The 18,661-nt window shown below is 43.0% G+C and overlaps 1 protein-coding gene across 1 annotated transcript in view; it reads left to right on the top strand.

Annotated features, from left to right (window-relative positions):
• Positions 1 to 18,661, top strand: part of STAM2 (signal transducing adaptor molecule 2) — a gene marked incomplete in the record, with an annotated part of 1,442,819 nt that overhangs the window by 811,708 nt on the left and 612,450 nt on the right. Inside the window, 1 exon segment of the mRNA XM_044074901.1 lies at positions 5,346 to 5,440. Coding sequence (XP_043930836.1) covers positions 5,346 to 5,440 — 95 coding nt within the window.

Here is an 18,661-nt window from a genome sequence, read left to right as displayed (position 1 = left end):
GAAATGCTGGCAGTAAAACTGGCAATCCAAAAGTTCAGACCATTTCTCAAAGAGGGCCAGTTGATGATAAGGACAGACAACACCACAGTCATGTGGTACATCAACAAACAGGGAGGCACTCATTCATACCCCCTATGCAGAATGGCTTTGGAACTGTGGACCCTGGCACTCAGCTACAACATCCAGCTACAGGCAATATTTGTACCAGGAAAAGAAAATACTCTAGCAGACATACTAAGCAGAACCACATCAGATGCCCACGAATGACACCTGCACCCGGACATCTTCAAGACCATCACAAAGAAATGGGGAATGACTCAGATAGATCTATTCGCATCACCCCACAATCACCAGCTCCAAAAATTCTGCACAAGGACATTCCACCCATTAGCATGGAAAGTGGATTCTCTCTCCTTCAGCTGGAAAGGCCTAACAGCATATGCATTCCCACCTTTTCCCTTGATACACAAAGTATTACTAAAAATCAAGGAAGAACAGCCAAGGATAATCCTGATAGCTCCAAACTGGCCAAGACAACACTGGTACCCACTGCTGAGGAGCATGTCTCGGAACAATATGTGGCCAATACCCCTGATGCCTTTGATGCTAACTCAGAACAACTACAGCACCATACATCCAAACCTGAAAACGTTACAACTGACTGCATGGAACATCACATAGCAGCAGCTAATCAAGAACTTTCCCAAAGAGTTAAAGGCATTATTCTTGAAGCACGCAGACCTTCAACGAGAAGGAACTACGCTGGAAAATGGAAAAGGTTTGTCACTTGGAGTTCTGAAAGAGGAAAAGATGTGTCAAACATAGATATGCCTAACATTCTGGAGTACCTGGCCGAACTTCTCTATTCAGGCCTGTCCTACTCCTCCATCAAGATACATGCATCAGCTATTTCAGCAGAATACAGCTTTGATCCACCTGTTTTTTCACACCCTTTGCTCAGACAGTTCCTCAGAGGAATCAAGAATGTAAAACCTCCAAGGAAACCACCATTGCCAGCTTGGGACTTAAACTTCGTACTAGAAAAGTTGACACTGTCACCATTTGAACCAGCAGCAACAGCAGACCTACAACACCTGTCTTGGAAAACTGCTTTCCTACTGGCAATTACTTCAGCAAGGAGGGTTTCAGAACTACAGGCCTTAATGGCAGTGCAACCCTTCCTAATCTTCCACCAAGATAGAGTGTCCATGAGGACTAATCCAACCTTTATGCCTAAGGTGGTATCCAGGGTGTCCTTAAACCAGGCAATCCACCTCCCTACCTTCTTTCCCAACCCACAAAACAGAGGGGAAAGAATATTGCATACCTTGGATGTACATAGACAGCTACGCTACTACTTGGACAGAACCAAAAGCAACAGAAAGACTGACCAACTTTTGTAGCCTATGCAACAGGAAGGGAAGGAAGAGCTATTTCCAAACAGACAATCTCCAAATGGATAGGAAATTGCATTCGATTCTGTTACTCCTTCCATGGAAAACCAATTCCACAGAACATAAGACCTCATTCTACAAGGGCAACAGCCACTACCACAGCCTTCTTACGAGGAGTGGCAACCAAAGACATTATTGAGGCGGCTACTTGGACCTCCGTGCATACATTTGCCAAGCATTATAATTTGCCTCTATATTCCAGATCCCGAGCAGGGTTTGCCACTGCTGTACTGCAAGGGATCCTAAGCACACCATAATCTTCCTTTATCCTCCTCCCTAGTTGGCTATGGTATTCTACCCAGCTGTTATGACTGCAGATGCATCCATGAAGGACATAGTACAGTTTTGTACCTACCATAAATGTAGATGTCCGAACTGGATAGCATCTGCAGTCAGGATTACCCTCCCTCCTTCCCCTCTGTGGTACTCCTAGGGTGTTTACCCCCCCCCTAATAGCTAGCTGGTGGGGGGGAGTCTTTTATGGTGTATTTGTTTGTATATATGTACATACATGCTTATTTTTGTGTTTACCTATTTTTTTTTGGAAACATTGGCATTCTATCCAAAAAATTTTAGCCTTCCAAGAGGGCTTCTGGCATCTGGGGCAAGAAACACTGAGGAAAATGGCGTCGGCTGATGCTTTTATACCCGAAGACCAACAGAGATGACGTCAGGTGAAGTGCGACATCAGCCGAAGCCGGACCCGGACTTTGGAATCCGGCCGACTGAAGGGCTGCCTGACGACAGGACAACCCAGCTGTTATGACTGCAGATGCTATCCAGTTCGGACATCTACATTTATGGTAGGTACAAAACTGTATTTTTTGTACCTACCATAAATGTAGATGTCCGATAGGTATGCATCTGCAGTCAGGTTTTCCCTCCCTCCTACCCCTCTGTGGTATTCCTTGAGTAGTTATCCCTCTTTCTAGCTAGCTGGGGTTATCTATTATGGTGTATTTGTTATGTGTATATATATATATATATATATATATATATATATATATATATATATAGATATATATATATATATATATATATATATATATATATATATATATATATATATATATATAAATATATATATGGGTTCACTTCAGTTCACTGAACTTTCAATTCACTGACTTTCATTTCACTGAAACCATTTCACTGAAATTTCATTTCACTGAAACTTCATTTCACTGAAAGTTCATTTCACTGACAACTGTTATTAGCAATAAAATGGAATATTCCCCCTTCCCCACTGTACTGCGACCCTGGAGTTAGAATATATAGTTCGGGGGGTGGGGGGGGCGCAGCCCCCCACTTCATTTCATATGATATTCTTACATTTTGATATAATATTGCTTAGTAAAAGAAAAGTACTCTGGCTCTGCCCCCCACACCCCCCTAACTATACATTCTAACTCCAGGGTCGCTCTACAGTGGGGAAGGGGCCATATTCCATTTACTTTTTAATAATACTTGTCAGTGAAATGAACTTAAAGTGAAATGAAGTTTCAGTGAAATTAAATTTCAGTGAAATGGTGTCAGTGAAATGAAAGTCAGTGAATTGAAAGTTCAGAAGTGAACCCATATATATATATATATATATATATATATATATATATATATATATATATATATATATATATATATATATATATATATATTACTGTGCATGTTTGGAATTTTTTGCATCTCTCCAAATTTAGTCTTCATTAGAGGGCACCTGGCATCTGGGGCAAGAAAAACTGAGGAAGATGGCGTCGGCTGACGCTTTTATACCCCAGGCGCTCTGACGTCAGGGAGAGGGCGACGTCAGCCGATGCCGGACCCAGACTTTGGAATCAGGCCGACCGAAGGGCTGCCTGAGGCAGGACAACCCATATGTAAGGACTGCAGATGCATACCTATCGGACATCTACATTTATGGTAGGTACAAAACTGTACTTTTGCCTTCCCTCAGAACCACCAGTTGGGCAAATTCTGCACAAGGACTTCCCACAGTCAAGCTTGGAAAGTGGATGCCTTGTCCTTCACCTGGGAAAGCCTCTCAGTTTATGCCTTTCCCTCTCCTCTTGCAAGTTCTGTTAAAGATCAAACAGGACAAACCTTGGACAATACTGATTGCACCAGACTGGCCACGCCAGTACTGGTACCCCCTCTTGCGCAGTATGTCACTGTTGGAACCATGGCATCTGCCTCAGACCCCTTCCCTGCTGTCCCAGCAAGAGGGCCAGATTCTGGATTCTCAGCTTCAAACCCTGAACCTTGCAACCCAGCTAATTCCTTGAGCTCTCCAATAGCATCCCTCAGTAAGCAGGTGCTAGATGTCATTCTAGAGGCAAGGAAGCCTAGTACTAGAAAATCCTATGCTGAAAAGTGGAAAAGATACTGCCCCTGGAGCCAGACTCAGGGGATGGGCACAACAGTGCCCAGCTTACTGCATATTCTTCAGTACTTAATAGAGATGCTCCACAAGGGCCTTTCCTTCTCGTCAATTAATATTCATGCCTCTGCCATTTCAACACATTATAATACTGAACCACCCCTCTTCTCTCACCCTCTGCTAAAGCAATTCCTCAGAGGGGCCAAAAATTTAAGACCACACAGGAGAGCTCCTACTCCAGCCTGGGACCTTAACTTTGTATTGGAAAAGTTCACTCTACCTCCTTTTGAACCAGCTGCAACTTCAGAGTTGAAATTTCTTTCTTGGAAAACAGCCTTCCTTCTAGCCATCACTTCAGCAAGGAGAATGTCTGATTTACAAGCCCTCATGGCAGTGGAGCCCTTCTTTATCATCTTCCATGCAGACAGGTTGTCCAATCCTTCTTTTATGCCCAAGGTGGTGTCTAGTGTGGCCCTTAATCAGTGCATTCATTTGACTACTTTTTTCTCTAATCCACAGAACAAAGGAGAACGAATACTGCACTTGTTGGACGTGCACAGACAACTTAGATTTTATCTGGACAGGACTAAGCCTCGGAAAATCTGAACAGCTGCCAGTTGGCTTTGCTGCAGGGGCAGAGGGGAAGGCCATTTCAAAGCAAACCATTCTAAGTGGATAGCCCATTGCATTCATTCCTGCTATAAGCACCATGGAAAGCCTACCCCACAGGGGATAAGATTACATTCCACCAGGGCTGCATCTACCTATACAGCCTTTCTCAGAGGTATCCCTACCAGGGACATCCTAGAAGCTGCTACCTGGAGCTCTGTATACACTTTCACCAAGCATTACCAGATGCCTATTTTGTTCTAAATCCAGAGCTGGTTTTGCCACTGCAGTCTTGCATGGCTTAATAGCTGGTCCTAATGCTCTCTAACTTCATCCTCCCTTCCTTAGCTTTGGGAATCGACCCAAATGTAATGACTGCAACAGTGAAACATCAAGAACATAGTGCAGTTGTGTACACTTACCATAAATGTAGATGTTCGAGTGTATTCACTGTTGCAGTCCTGGTTACCCTCCCTCCAGCCCCCTGACTTTTCTTGGCTATACTTTTCTTCTTGTTTAGTGTATTTCATCTTTCTGGTATATTTGCTTTTTGTTGGAGGTGTAACCTAACATATAATTGCTTCCCATTATGGGGACACCTGACATCTGGGGCAAGAAAAACTGATGTAATGGTGTCGGCTACTTGTTTTATACCCCTGATGACCTGACGTCATGGAAGAAGAGACAGCATCCGACGCAGGGATCCAAGACTTTGATATTCAGGCCGGCTTTGGGCCACCTGCAGGCAGATAACCCAAATGTAATGACTGCAATAGTGAATACACTCAAACATCTACATTTATGGTAAGTGTACACGACTGTACTTTATATGGTTCTTCACCAAAATAAGGAAAAGTATACAAGCTTGTTCATGTGCAGTCTAAACAATTTTTATCTGTGTTTTATCTTAGTGACTCTAACTGGTGGAAAGGAGAAAATCACAGAGGAGTAGGACTATTTCCGTCAAATTTTGTGACAAGTAATTTAAGTACAGATCTTGAACTAGGTAAGAAAATATGAAATGAACTATAATTTATGCAAGAGTAGAGAATATGCATTTTTTTTATATTTTTTTTAAGTAATACATAGGAGTTTGCTGAAAAGTTAATTAATAGTCTTGAGTTTGGTATTTCCATTTGACAGCAGCAGAGGCTGTAGAGCTTTAAAAAGAATTTGAATTTATGGTTTGGAAGCATGGTGTGTTTATCTAGGACTGTTTGGAGAATGGCCTGCAGTGATCTCATTTGAATTCCTTGGCCTACCTCTAACATTGTAGCATTGTTTGACCCATGGATGCTGATGCCACACATCCACTCTGTTTGCAGCATGGACTGCAGTAGATATGAATGAACCAGCAGACAGGTTTCTGTTCATTAAAAGAAAGCCATTGTTCATCTTTTATACTTGCTTTATCTTGTTCAAAGTCATGAAAGTGTGAGTCTATACCAGTAAAGCTGATGTAAGACAGAGAACCAGTACTGGCTGGGATGCCTGTCTGCAGGACTTGCATATTTGTATGCACACACATGTACTTGCTGTGGACTATTTAGAGAGTTATTGTTACACCTACTGACATGCCCTTGAGGCAAGGGAAGAAGCTGGTGACACCTGTGACAACCTACATGGACCCAAGGAAGACTGTGCGTTCCTCGACGAAAGGCACCATGGCCATGATGTTTTGCCATAGCCAAGTGCGGGGTAGGCAGCATTATTAACTGCTGCATGCATCAGTGTGCATCCCTAAAGTGAATATCAGAAATGATCATGGTTATCTAGTTAATTCATAGCTGAAAATTATATAGAATAAGATTAAAAAAAAACAGAAATTCACAAGAAGAGAAAATGCTGAGGTGCAGAACAAAGCAGGTTTTATGAAAGTTTCAGTGGATAATTTATTCATTTGTAAAAACAGTCTAGTTAATAGGAAAGAGTGCACTACCTTTTGATTTTTTTTTAGTCGGTTTTGTTGTGAGTTGCAGGTGTCTAGTGAGGTACATGTAAAATGAGGCATTATACTCAACGATTGGTCTAATGAGGGAACAGTAGAGAGGGACGATTATCTCTTTCTTCATGGATGCAAAACCCTTGGTAATGAGATGTGCCACATAGAAGGACTTTCTGACCACAGTGGCAATGTGGTGGTTGAAGGAGAGGTTGCTGTTAACTTGCATCCCCAGACCTCTTATAATGCATTCAGTGTTCAGTGGGCTCCCATCTATATGGTAATTAGTGAGGACTGAGTTTTTTTACTAAAGGGGATGATGACGCATTTTTTTGGTGTAAAGCTTAAGGCCATGGTTTCGACACTAGTCATTGGTCTCATTGAGGCCTTTCTGTAGGATGTCTGCATCAATTGGGGAGTTAATAATGGCACCCAGCTTGCAGTTGTCTGTGACCTTGGTCAGCCAGAGTCCCTTTGTGTTAGCCTGGACTTCTGCTAAGCAGAATGTAAAAAAATTAAGTAAAACACAAGAAGAGCTGAACTTAATTTTGAAAACACTGGAGAACACTTGACATTTAAGAAAATATGAATTAATACAATTTGTGAAAGTCAGATGTCCAAGTTATAGTGAAACAAAAATAAATTACACAACTTGGGAATTATTATAAACTCACCAAACTAGGCATCAACCCCTATATCACTAGGTGGGTTGCAAACTGGCTCACAGATAGAACACACAGTGTGAAAGTAGTGGACTGCAAGTCAGACTGCCAACCAGTCACGAGTGGAGTCCCACAGGGATCGGTCCTGGGTCCTCGCCTGTTCGGCATCTATTTCTCAGAAGTCCAGGCCAACACAAATGGACTCTGGCTGACCAAGTTCACACTCAACTGCAAGCTGGGCGCCATTATTAACTCCCCAATTGATGCAGACATCCTACAGAAAGGCCTCAATGAGACCAATGACTAGTGTTGAAACCGTGGCCTTAAGCTTTACGCCAAAAAATGCGTCGTCATCCCCTTTGGTAAAAAACTCAGTCCCCACTAATTACCATATAGATGGGAGCCCACTTAACACTGAATGCGTTATAAGAGGTCTGGGGATGCAGGTTAACAGCAACCTCTCCTTCAACCACCACATTGCCACTGTGGTCAGAAAGTCCTTCTATGTGGCACATCTCATTACCAAGGGTTTTGCATCCATGAAGAAAGAGATCATCGTCTCTCTCTACTGTTCCCTCATTAGACCAATTGTTGAGTACAATGCCTCACTTTGCATGTACCTCACTAGACACCTGTAACAGCTGGAGAGGCCGCAGAATTACCTCACAAAGAGGATCCTAGGCATTAAACACATGTCTTACACAGACAGACTCAAAAGACTCCATCTATTCTGTCTCTCATATCACCTACTTAGAGGCGATCTCTGCTTGACTTGCAAAGCCGTATTTGACCCAGCTCTGTTAGAAATGCTACATCTAAAGAAATCCCAATCCCTCTGCACCATACACTCGAGAAACCTCAACCTCATTACCACAATCAACAGAACATGCTGGAAAGTCAGGTTCCTCACTCAGAGACTGCCCATGCTCTGGAATAGACTTCCCATACATGTCAAGCAGAACACTTCGCTGTCCCTTTTCGAGAAATCTTGATGAGTGGATGAGTAATAGAAAGTTCACCACAGGGATCACTTCAGTGGCTCTACTTGATAGAGGCACTGGGAACTAACATTAGCCTAGTACACACCTATGAAGTAGTCGCAAAATTATTAGCCAAATATCCTTCTATTTGTTATTGTGATGACATCTTCAAAGTGTTGATAAATTTTGTTGCTGAATTTGTAAATATATAAATGTAATTTTGCTTAGATACATCCAGTATATATGTAACGTATGACTGAAAAGCTAAAATAACAGTGATCTGATTTCAAAATAACTGAATATTTGAAATATTTCAAAGCAGCCATATGCCAGTCCATGTCTTTCTTTAACATCCCTTGCATTTTGAGTTTCTTATTTAAAAAGCTCAGACTCATTAAATATGACACAAAAAAAAGGTTGAGCCATATTTGCTTACTGCATTTGTCAACCATTACAGAATCCTTTGGATGGTGGTGTTCATATAAATTTTACAAGAAGAAAAGTAGCTGTCTGTTAAAAGGATAGAGTCTCATATAGTGTCACTGTTCAGTAATTTCATTTAAAGAAAATATATAACAAGAGTTTTTATGAAAACATTTTGTATTATTCAGGAATGTCAGTTTAAATTCGAGGAGGATCATAATTGTATCAGGGATAAATTTAAGTACTGTTTTACAATTCATGTGATGGAGATAATTTAGAGTGGCCTCCTTTGTTGACTGTAGATTGGATTCATATGCCCCACCAGTCATACTTTGACGTTTTTTTTATTACAGAAAATCCTGTATTTTAGGGGCACATTTACCTCACGGTCACTCACGCACAGTGATTTCATGAACCAGCTGCATAAATGCTCCTGCTTCCTGACCCCACAAGCTCTTTTCTGTCATTCATACATTTTGATGTCTGGGAAATATTCCTGTTCTTGTGGTAGATAACATCCTTTGCAAAGATGTCCCACTGTCAGGCATCTTTGTGTCTAGCATCTACTTCTAGTAAATAGTATATGTTTATGCATTTGCCCCACTTGATTTCAGTTGCTAGGTGTCCTTTTAGTAGTAGCCAGAATATCAGACATTGAAGGAACAGCAGAAACTGGAGGAGTCTTCTGAGCTCCAAGTGGAATAAAATCTTCCACTTATCTCACACCATGTACCTGGGAACTGGCAGGGTAGCATGTAAGACTTTTTTTATGCACTGTGTAAAATTCCAGTGTTGTATTTTGTTTTTTACCAGCCGTTATTGGCAGTAGAACAACCTACTCCAGTACTACTTCCTCTCTTGACACTTGTTTGTAGCTACTGAGTTGGTACATAGGACAGGAGAAGCAGAGAGAGAGAGAGAGACATCACCGTGTGGTGTGAAGGGAGGAATCTCTATTCCAGCAGGTACAGAGAAAACTATCTGGGTTAGTAAAACAATCCTGGTTCTATCAGTTGCTAGAATTTTCCCTCTATGGCAGCTCTTCCCTGTACCCGTAATACTCTACTCTGTCCCCAGCTCCTCAAATCTTGTTTACTGTCATCAGGCTAAGAAGTGGGTTTTTTGGTATAATTTCTTCCATATTTCTTGTTACCATCTTTCTTCTAATTACTATTACAGTTTGTCACAACTTTTCTTCCTCCCTCAGCTGTTGCAGTAGTTGGGGTGTTTGTTTCTTATTTCATAGGTAGGTACTAGGCTATTGGCCCTAGGGCCTATATAAGCCTAGCCAAAGGTACCCTGGCTTTCGCCACCCAAGAAAATTATTTTCCTTTGCCACTGTCGAGCAGAGCCACAGACGTGATCCCCAGGGTGAATTTCCTGTCTCCCATCCAATCATCAAGATTTTTCTTGAAGAGTGCTAATGAGGAGCTTTGTTTGATATAGATAGGTAGTTTGTTCCAGAGTATGGGAAGTCTCTGGGACAGGAATCTATCCCTCCAGCATGTTCTGTTTATTGTGGTGACAAGGTTTAGGTCCCTAGAGCATGTAGCTCGTAGGGATTGGGATTTCTTTAAGTGGAGCATGTCTAAAAGCTCTGGGTTTGACATAGCTTTGTGTGTTAGGCAGAGATCGTCTATGAGTAGGCGATATGCGACGGAGTAAAGCTGCAGTTTTTTGAGACGGTCTGCGTAGGGCATCTGTTTGAGGCCAGTAATCCTCTTTATGAGGTATTTCTGTGGCCTTTCCAGTTGTTGTAGATGTCTTGTGAGGTACATACCAAAAGGGGCATTGTACTCTATAATGGGTCTAATGAGTGACGAGTAGAGGGGAACAATGACCTCTTTTTTTCCTGGATGAGAAACCTTTTGTGATTAGGTGTGCCACGTAGAAGGATTTCCTGACTACTATGGCAATGTGATTATCAAAGGGAGAGATTACTGTCCACCTGTGTCCCAAGGTCTCTTATCACACTTTCGGTGTTAAGTAGACTACCGCCTATGTGGTAGTTCATGGGTACAGAGTTTTTACCAAAAGGGATGACAATGCATGGGTACAGAGTTTTTACCAAAAGGGATGACAATGCACTTTTTAGCATTGAGCTTGAGGCCATGGCTTTGACACCAGGCATCTGTCTCAATGAGGCCCTTTTGTAGGATGTCCACATCTTTTGGAGTTTTGATTATGGCTCCTAGTTTGCAGCCATCTGCGAACTTCATTAGCCAAAGACCTTCTGTGTTGGCCTGTACTTCAGAGAAGTAGATACCAAACGGGAGAGGACCCAGGACTGAACCCTGTGGTACTCCACTTGTCTGAAGTTGGATTTGGAGTCTGCTACTTTCACAATGTGGGTTCTGTCAGTGAGCCAGTTGGCAACCCATCTTGTGATATAGGGATTTATGCCTAGTGTAGTAAGTTTATCTATAATTCCAGAGTGGGGGATGGTGTCGAAGCCTTGGCGAGATCTAGATAGGCTGTGTGAACCACCTTACCCTCATCTACGGCTTTGGTGACTGCTTCAAAGAAGTCTATCAGGTTTAGAAGACATGGTCTGCCTTTTACAAACCCGAACTGGGTAGGGTCCTGAGTTTGGAGATTACCAATGTCATTGTTTATAAGTTCCATGAAGATATGTTCCATAGCCTTGCAGACCAGGCTCGTTAGGCTAATGGGGCAGTAGTTTCCAGGGTCTGTGGTGGCTCCCCCCTTTGTGGAGTGGGATAACTGTCGCTGTGTGCCATTCAGTGGGCACATAGCCTGAGGTGAGGCTATTATTGAACATGGTACTTAGGTGGGGTGCCAGTTCATTTTGTAGTTCATGTAGAACACAGCCTGTGATGTTGTCAGGTCCCATGGATGCTGTGTTCTTGGCTTTGGATAGTGTTTTTTTTACGTGTGCAGCTGTGATTACAGGAACTTTGCATTCTTCTGGTATAGAGATGGGCCCTTTAGGGTAATGACAGGGGGGTAAAGTAAGCATTGAACCCATCTGCCAGGATGTTGGCAATGTCAGTTGTTTCTGTATATTTAGTGCCATTGTGCTGTAACTCAGAGCAGATCTGAGTGTTGCCATTGAGATTCTTGACATAGCTATAGAATGCTTTGTGGTTGTCTTTAGAGTCAGTGGCGATTTTGTTTTCATAACTAGCTTTGGAGGATTTTATGAGAGATCTCAGCTTCTTACTGAGGCTGACCAGGGAGTTTCTCCAATCATGGGATTTTACTCTTTTTGCAACAGTTTCTTTCTTTTGTTGTAGAGTTTGTTTATGGCAGGGGACCACCAAATTGGCTTCCTTTTTTTGGAGGATAGCATCTTGGTTCTGTTAGGATTGCACAATCCATGCACTCGTGTAAGTGCTTATAAAGTGCATTTGTGTAGGATTCAGCAGTCATACCTCTGTTGTCCATCAGCATGCTTGTCGTGAAGTTTGCCATTTCTGTCTTAAGCGTGAAGTTGGCTTTGGAATAATCTTTTACTGTGGTTTCCCTAATGGGGGGTGGGGGAGGGATGTGGATGTCTAGGGTGATTAGCTTGTGGTCAGATCTGACCAACGAGGAATTGACCTCTGGTGTGGAGCACCATTTGCCCATGTTGGTAATAACCAGGTGTAGGATATTGCTGCAAGTTTATCCAGGGCATTGGAATTTATGAATTCCAGAAAACGTTGAGCACAAGAGTTGGTACATGAGTAGTTTTCCCAGTTAATGGTAGGGTAGTTGAAATCGCCCATTATTAGGGTGTCAGGTTGTGCCCTAATATTTTGCAGTGTATCAAGAAATGAGGAGTGGGAGTCCTGGGGCATGGTGGGGGATCTGTAGCAAGCTACAATTTGGATTGCGGTCTTGCCCAGAGTTAGTTGCACTTGGATAATCTCGGATGCATTATGCTGAGCAACTAGCCTGGAGGTGTGGATATCCTTAATGAATATAGACACGCCTTCGCCTTTAGTGTTTCGGTCCAGGTTAGGTGGCCAAAAGGTGTGGTATGAATTATAGCCTGGTAATGCAGGAGTACTCTCTGGAGCCTTCTTTTGTGCCACTTGTCGTATTTTGCCTTTTCTTGTATTACAGTTTTTTTCTCCCTCTATACACACACATATATATATATATATATATATATATATATATATATATATATATATATATACATACATACACAAACACACACATATGTATGTATATATATATACATATGTATGTGTGTATATATATATATATATATATATATATATATATATATATATATATATATATAAAATATATATATATATATAGTTTGTCTCTTGCTGTTTGAACTCTTTTTTTCCTTCAAGTTAAACTAGTTGCCATTTAACCCTTTTCTCTTCAGGATTCTGTATTAGCTGCTGCCTACAATGTCTGAGAAACCTAGAGGTTTTAAGAAGTGCACTTCTTGTGGGCACAAGATCCCTAATTCTGATGTCTACAAGAAGTGCATGTATATTGTCTAGGAGCTGCCTATCTGGATACTGCATGTGCTCTTTGCGCCACCTTCAGGCCTAGGGCACTTTCTGATAGTCATATTAAACTGATCTTGAAAGGATTACGTCCATCTTCTGCTGGGTTCAAACCCCCTCCAAAGCATAACAAGTTGCCTTGGAGCCAAGGAAAAGGCATCTTCCTAAATCTCTGAAAAGTTTCTTGGAATCTTGAGAAAAGTTACGGAAGGTTTCGGATCTGACCTCTTTGGATCTGAAGTCCATCAGGCCGCCCTCGGATCCACAGCACTCCTCTGATCTGACTGGCTCAGCGCCTACTGTGAACTCTCCTCTATTCTCGACCACCTTCTTGAATCCTAAATCATCAGATCCAACTAGTAGAGACCGTATGCTAGAGTTAGTTTTAAAGCCTGTTTCTCCGGCTCTGCCTTCACAATTATTTCAAATGTCGAGGAAGCATTCTAGGCCAGTATCTAGAGCATCATCCAGATCTTCAAGGAGTTTGACAGAGACAGATGTGTACAGAATGATGCTTAAGATTTTTCAGGGCTCAGATCCAGATGGGGGGTCCTGCCAACTCAATCACCTGTCAGATCTGTGAGTACACCTGCCCAGCTGAAACTGTCTTCTCCGATCTGACCTGTGGTTTCGGAGTCCCATAATCCAAGATCCCCAAGAGATTTGGTGTCTGATCCGAGGAAGCTCCCCTCCTCTACGCCAGTGGTGTCCCTGACCAGTCCTGTTCCAATACGTTTGGATCAGGGAAGGTCTCGAATTTGAGAGGTCAGCACCGGTTCTGAGGTGTTGGGTTCAGCTCCTACTTTGTCGGATGCATCCCTTTCCCTCAGAGCCCCAACTTTCGACAACTCTGGTCCAATTCTTTCCTGAGGACTTGAGTCCGGGTTGACCATGACCTCTCATCTTCAGCTGCATAAGCTTTGAGAAAGGGGGGGGGGAGAGGTTTCCCTGGGTTCATCAGCCTTTCAGGTAGTAGAAAAGGCTTTATCTTTGCATGGAGAGCTGTCCTCACTAATATCAGATCCTAATCCTCGCCCCTCATCAGGGCCGAGTTATGAGCCAATCATTTTTGCTCCTCAGGGTCAGCTAGTTCCAGGAGCTTTCCACAACATTTCCCAGAGAGATCCCCCCCTTCCCTTCCAACACCTCTCCCAAACATGCAAGAGGTACTTCAGAAAAGAACATTTAAGAGGAGGCACATAGACTACCCTATGGAGTCTCTCACTGAAGACACTGATTTTGATGAGGGAGAAGGATCCCCCCAGTTGCCACCTGATGTTTCCTGGAGATCCACAAAGAGAAGGGTGGCTGCACATCCCAGTCTCCTCCTCCTCCTGAGGAATCAGTATTCCTGGAGGCTTTCAGGGCTGATCCATCTATGTCTTGGATGACCCCCCCCCCCTCCACAGAAGAACTTATTGACCTGGTTTCCTGCCAGGCTTGGAAGGAACCGGACACTGTTTAGCCCATCCCCACGTGCCCTGACAAGTTTTTATTTACCCCTTCAGATAGACCACACTGAAGCAAGTGAATCCATTTTGATTCCATAGTTGTGGTGGCAGCCACTTATAGGAGCTAGCTGAATAAAGCTCCTCTGTCCATCCACTGGAAAGGGAGTCTTGAGCGATGGGCAGGTTTGGGAAGCGTGTGTACACCTCTGCTACATTCGCATTGAGGTCATTGAAGTACCTGGCACACTTCACTCATTTGCAGAGAGATTTGACCAAGGAGCTTTCAAACTGTCTGCGTCCATGTCTGCAGAGGATCTCAAGCTGTCTCCTCAACTGGCCACTCTTCTGTCCATTTCTAATGCATTGATGAGGCTAATACCTCATGCAGCAGAGGGTGCCTCACGAGTAGCTGGTTCAGGTAAAACCATTAGGAGACATGCTTGGTAAGGCTGTGTGACTTAAAGAACCTTTTAAGGCGTCATTTGTTAATGGCCCTTTGATGGCTTTTCTTTGTTTGGGCATTCAGTTAAAGGTATGCTCTCCTGCAGCAAACAGGAGGGAAAGACACTGTCATTGGAGTCAGATTTTTCTACCCCTCAACCTACATTCTGTAGGAACCAATGGAGTGGTAAGAAAATGTGGTTCTGGAGATCTCAGGGACCTTTTCAGGATTCGTGCGGGGACTTTTCTGGCAGAGGAGGAGGAGGTTTCAATGGAAGATGTTGCCCCAGAGGCAGAGGGGGTCTGCAAACTCAGGGCTTCAGAGACTACTCCTCAGATACACTCTATCATTGCTCCTGAAGCGTCGTCCAGCTGTCTGCCTCTGGAGGCAGTCGGGGGTAATTTTTCCTTGCACCTAGACACCTGGACAAACATTACAAGACACTCATGTGTGCTAAGAATCATATCCAGAGGTTACTACATACCATTTTCCCTTTCCCCTCCTGTCCAGAGAAAGAAACTCCCCGATATTCCACCTGGTCAGAAGGAATATGCGCTCAGGAAATACAAAAGCTGCTACAAAAAAGGGTCATCAGCAAGTCCTACCCAGACAGATAGGATTCGGAACTTACTTCCACTTCTTTTTAGTGTGAAAGAAAACAAGGGACCTGAGACCAATTTTGGATCTAAGCAGTTTGAACCAGTATGTAAAAGAATTTGAAGTTCCAAATGGTTATGGTTCAGTTCTTCCTGCCTTTTCTGCGCAATGACTATTGTATGTGCTCTGTAGGTCTGCAGAATGCATACTATCACATCAAAACAGATGATCCAGGAGATATCTGAGCTTTCAGCTGGGAGCCAATCATTACCAGTTCAGAGCACTGCCCTTTGGACTAATCACAGCCCCTAGTGTGTTCACCAAATGCATGGCAGTCATGGCAGCTCACATGAGATTCAGTAGACACCAGGTGTTTCCATGTCTTGACAATTGGCTCCTCACTGCCCCATCCAAGCATAAATATCTGCAAACCAGGAATTACTTGCTGCATATCTCCAGCACCTTAAGCATTTCAATAAACCCTGCCAAATTGACCCTAGTCCCCATACGGACTCTGGAATTTATAGGAACTCAACTGAATACGACGACTCAAGTGGCCTCCTTACCTCTTTATCACATCACGTCATTGAAAAATCAGGTGCGAGCCATGCTGTCTCATCCATCCCCTCCAGCAAAGCTAGTAATACAAGCTCTTTGGTCAATGTCAGCTGCCATTCTTCTAATTCTTCATCTAGCAAGATTCTTTACGCGAATCCTTCAATGGACCTTGGCGGCACAGTGGTCTATTTTTTTTACCAGCCTCTCTCGTTTCCCATAAGACTCACTCCAATCTGCAAACATCATGATCGCTGGTGGATCCAGTCTGACAACCTGTTTTAGGGCAGGCCATTCTCCCTTCCTCTCCCACTTGCCACAGTGACCACAGACAACTGGAGTAAGGGGGGGCATTTCATGGGAAAGATGGTCCAAGGCACGTGATCCCCCATCAGACACCAAGTTGCATATCAGTATTGTAGAGATGAGAGCAGTCCTACTGTTGCAAGCCTTTCGGGATGTTCTTCCTCTAGGGACTGTTGCAGTCCACACAGACAACATGTCAATAGTCTGGTACATCGACAAATAAGGAGGAATCTGTTCCTATCTTCTTGCAGAGAGGCCACTAGGGTCTGGGAATGGGCTTTCTCTTCAGCCTGCAATCTCAGGGCAAAGCATATACTGGGGAAAACAACACGCTGGCAGACTCAGCAGGTATGTCCATTCGAATTCCTCACAAGTGGTGACTCAGTCAGACGGTAGCAAATATGATCTTCAGCCGCTGGAGCCAGCCTTGCTGTAACCTGTTTGCCTAATCCCTCAACAAGTGCAGCATATACTTTGCCCTGATCCCCCTCTGGGGGGGTGTCACATAGGGATGCCCTGATTCATGATTGGCCCCCAGGTCTCCTCTGTGCCTACCCTTCTCGTCCTCTGATCCAGAAGTTGTTACAGAAAGCAAACAGGCTGAAGAGCAGTCATCCTCATTGCCCCCATCTGGCCTCGATGGGTATGGTTGCCCTTCCTCTGGTCCCACTTGAAAAATCCTCCATGGACACTGGAAACCACTTAGGATCTCGTATGTCATCCATCAGGAATTCAACATCCCAGTCTCCATGCTCTCAAACTGACTGAATGGTTTCTCCACTTCCAGTATTACTCAGACGGTCCAGGCTTGCTTGCCCAGTTCGTGACATTATCTTGGCTTCCCAGAAGGCCTCCACCAAGAAAGTCTACAGAAGCAAATAGAAAAGATTTTTATTTGGTCTTCCAGTCAGAATATTGACTCATTTTCAGCACCTACTTTAGCCATCCTTCTTTTTCTCACTACTCTTTTTAATGAAGGGGCTAGCTTTTCTACCATCAATCTTCTGTTGGCTGTCATTTCAATTGGAAATGAATCATTCTTTCTGGCATCCTCAAGATTATGTAAAGCTTTCATGAAGGGAATTTTCCTCCTCAGACCTTCAATAAAGGATCCCTCTCCTCCTTGGGATCTAACTGTGAGAGCACTAACTTCAGGGGTTAACTCAGAAACCTATTGAACTGACGGACAAATGTGATATGAAGTTTCTTTCTTGGAAAATTAAATTTTTAGTAGCCATCACTTCAGCAAAAAGAATTTCTGAGGTCCAGGCCCTATCGGCTAGGCCTCCTTAAATTATTTTTCATAAGAATAGGGTGCCTCTACGGACCAACCCTTCCTTTCTACTTAAAGTGGCGATGGAGACCAACATTAACCAGTCCATACAATTAGCAGTTTTCTTTTCAAACTTTACATATAAGGGCGAATATATGCTTCACCTTCTTGACGTTCACAGACAATTACATTTTTATCTTCACAGGACAAAACAGTACAGGAAGTCTGATCAGCTGTTTGTATCCTTTTCCTCTAACCACTTGGGTCACGCAGTTTGCAAAATTACTCTGGCCAAATGGATTTCTGATTGCATTTTGTTGAGTTATTCTCAAAAACATTTAGAATTGCCTCAGTCTCCTAGAGTTCATTTCAGTAGATCTGTGGCTACTACTGCTTTTTCATCGACAGCTTCCATTGACGAGATCTACTCACAGCCACTTGGTCAAAGACTCATACCTTTGTTACACATTGCAAATTAGACATTGTCTCCAGATGCAGAGCTTCTTTTGGTTTGACAGTGCTCTGGCATGTGTTTCCATAACAGCCTCCTGAGAATTACGTATCTGGGGACTCTGACCAATTTGTGAGGAAGAATGAAAAGGACAACATCAAATTTAGAAGTCCTGTATTTACCATAACTTTGCATCTGTGTTGTCCATTTTCATTCTTCCTCACCTTCCCTCCCAGCCATCCCCCGGCCCTGTCACTCCTGGAAGCATCTGTCAGGTGCCATTGGAACCTTTAAGTTCCTGATTTGAGCCTCAAGCCTTTTCTCATAACTTTTTTTTTTTTTTTTTTTTTTTTTTTTTACTTGAAAATGGAGAAGAGTAATTCACCTATAAAGTAAAAATGCTTGTATCTGTCTAGTTAACCTAGATTTAACTCTTCAGTTTACTGATTCTTTCCTGAATAGAAAGACACTAGACAGGAGCTTTTTGAAAGAATCTGCTGGAACAGTAGCAGACCTTATGACATTTCTCTTCTACTGCATATTGAGGTCTATGAAGTGATAGAGAAATTTGCAGAGCAAAGATTGTGGGCTCTGACCATTTGAAGTAGCAAAGCAGAAATGCTATGGGCTGCAAGGTGCATTTGGATTTATATCCATGCTTACTCACCAG

The sequence above is a fragment of the Protopterus annectens genome, chromosome 6.part0, assembly GCF_019279795.1.
Source record: "Protopterus annectens isolate FY-2018-M chromosome 6.part0, PAN1.0, whole genome shotgun sequence".
In the NCBI taxonomy this organism is placed as follows: domain Eukaryota; kingdom Metazoa; phylum Chordata; order Ceratodontiformes; family Protopteridae; genus Protopterus; species Protopterus annectens.
This window is presented reverse-complemented; position numbering and strand designations above follow the sequence as displayed.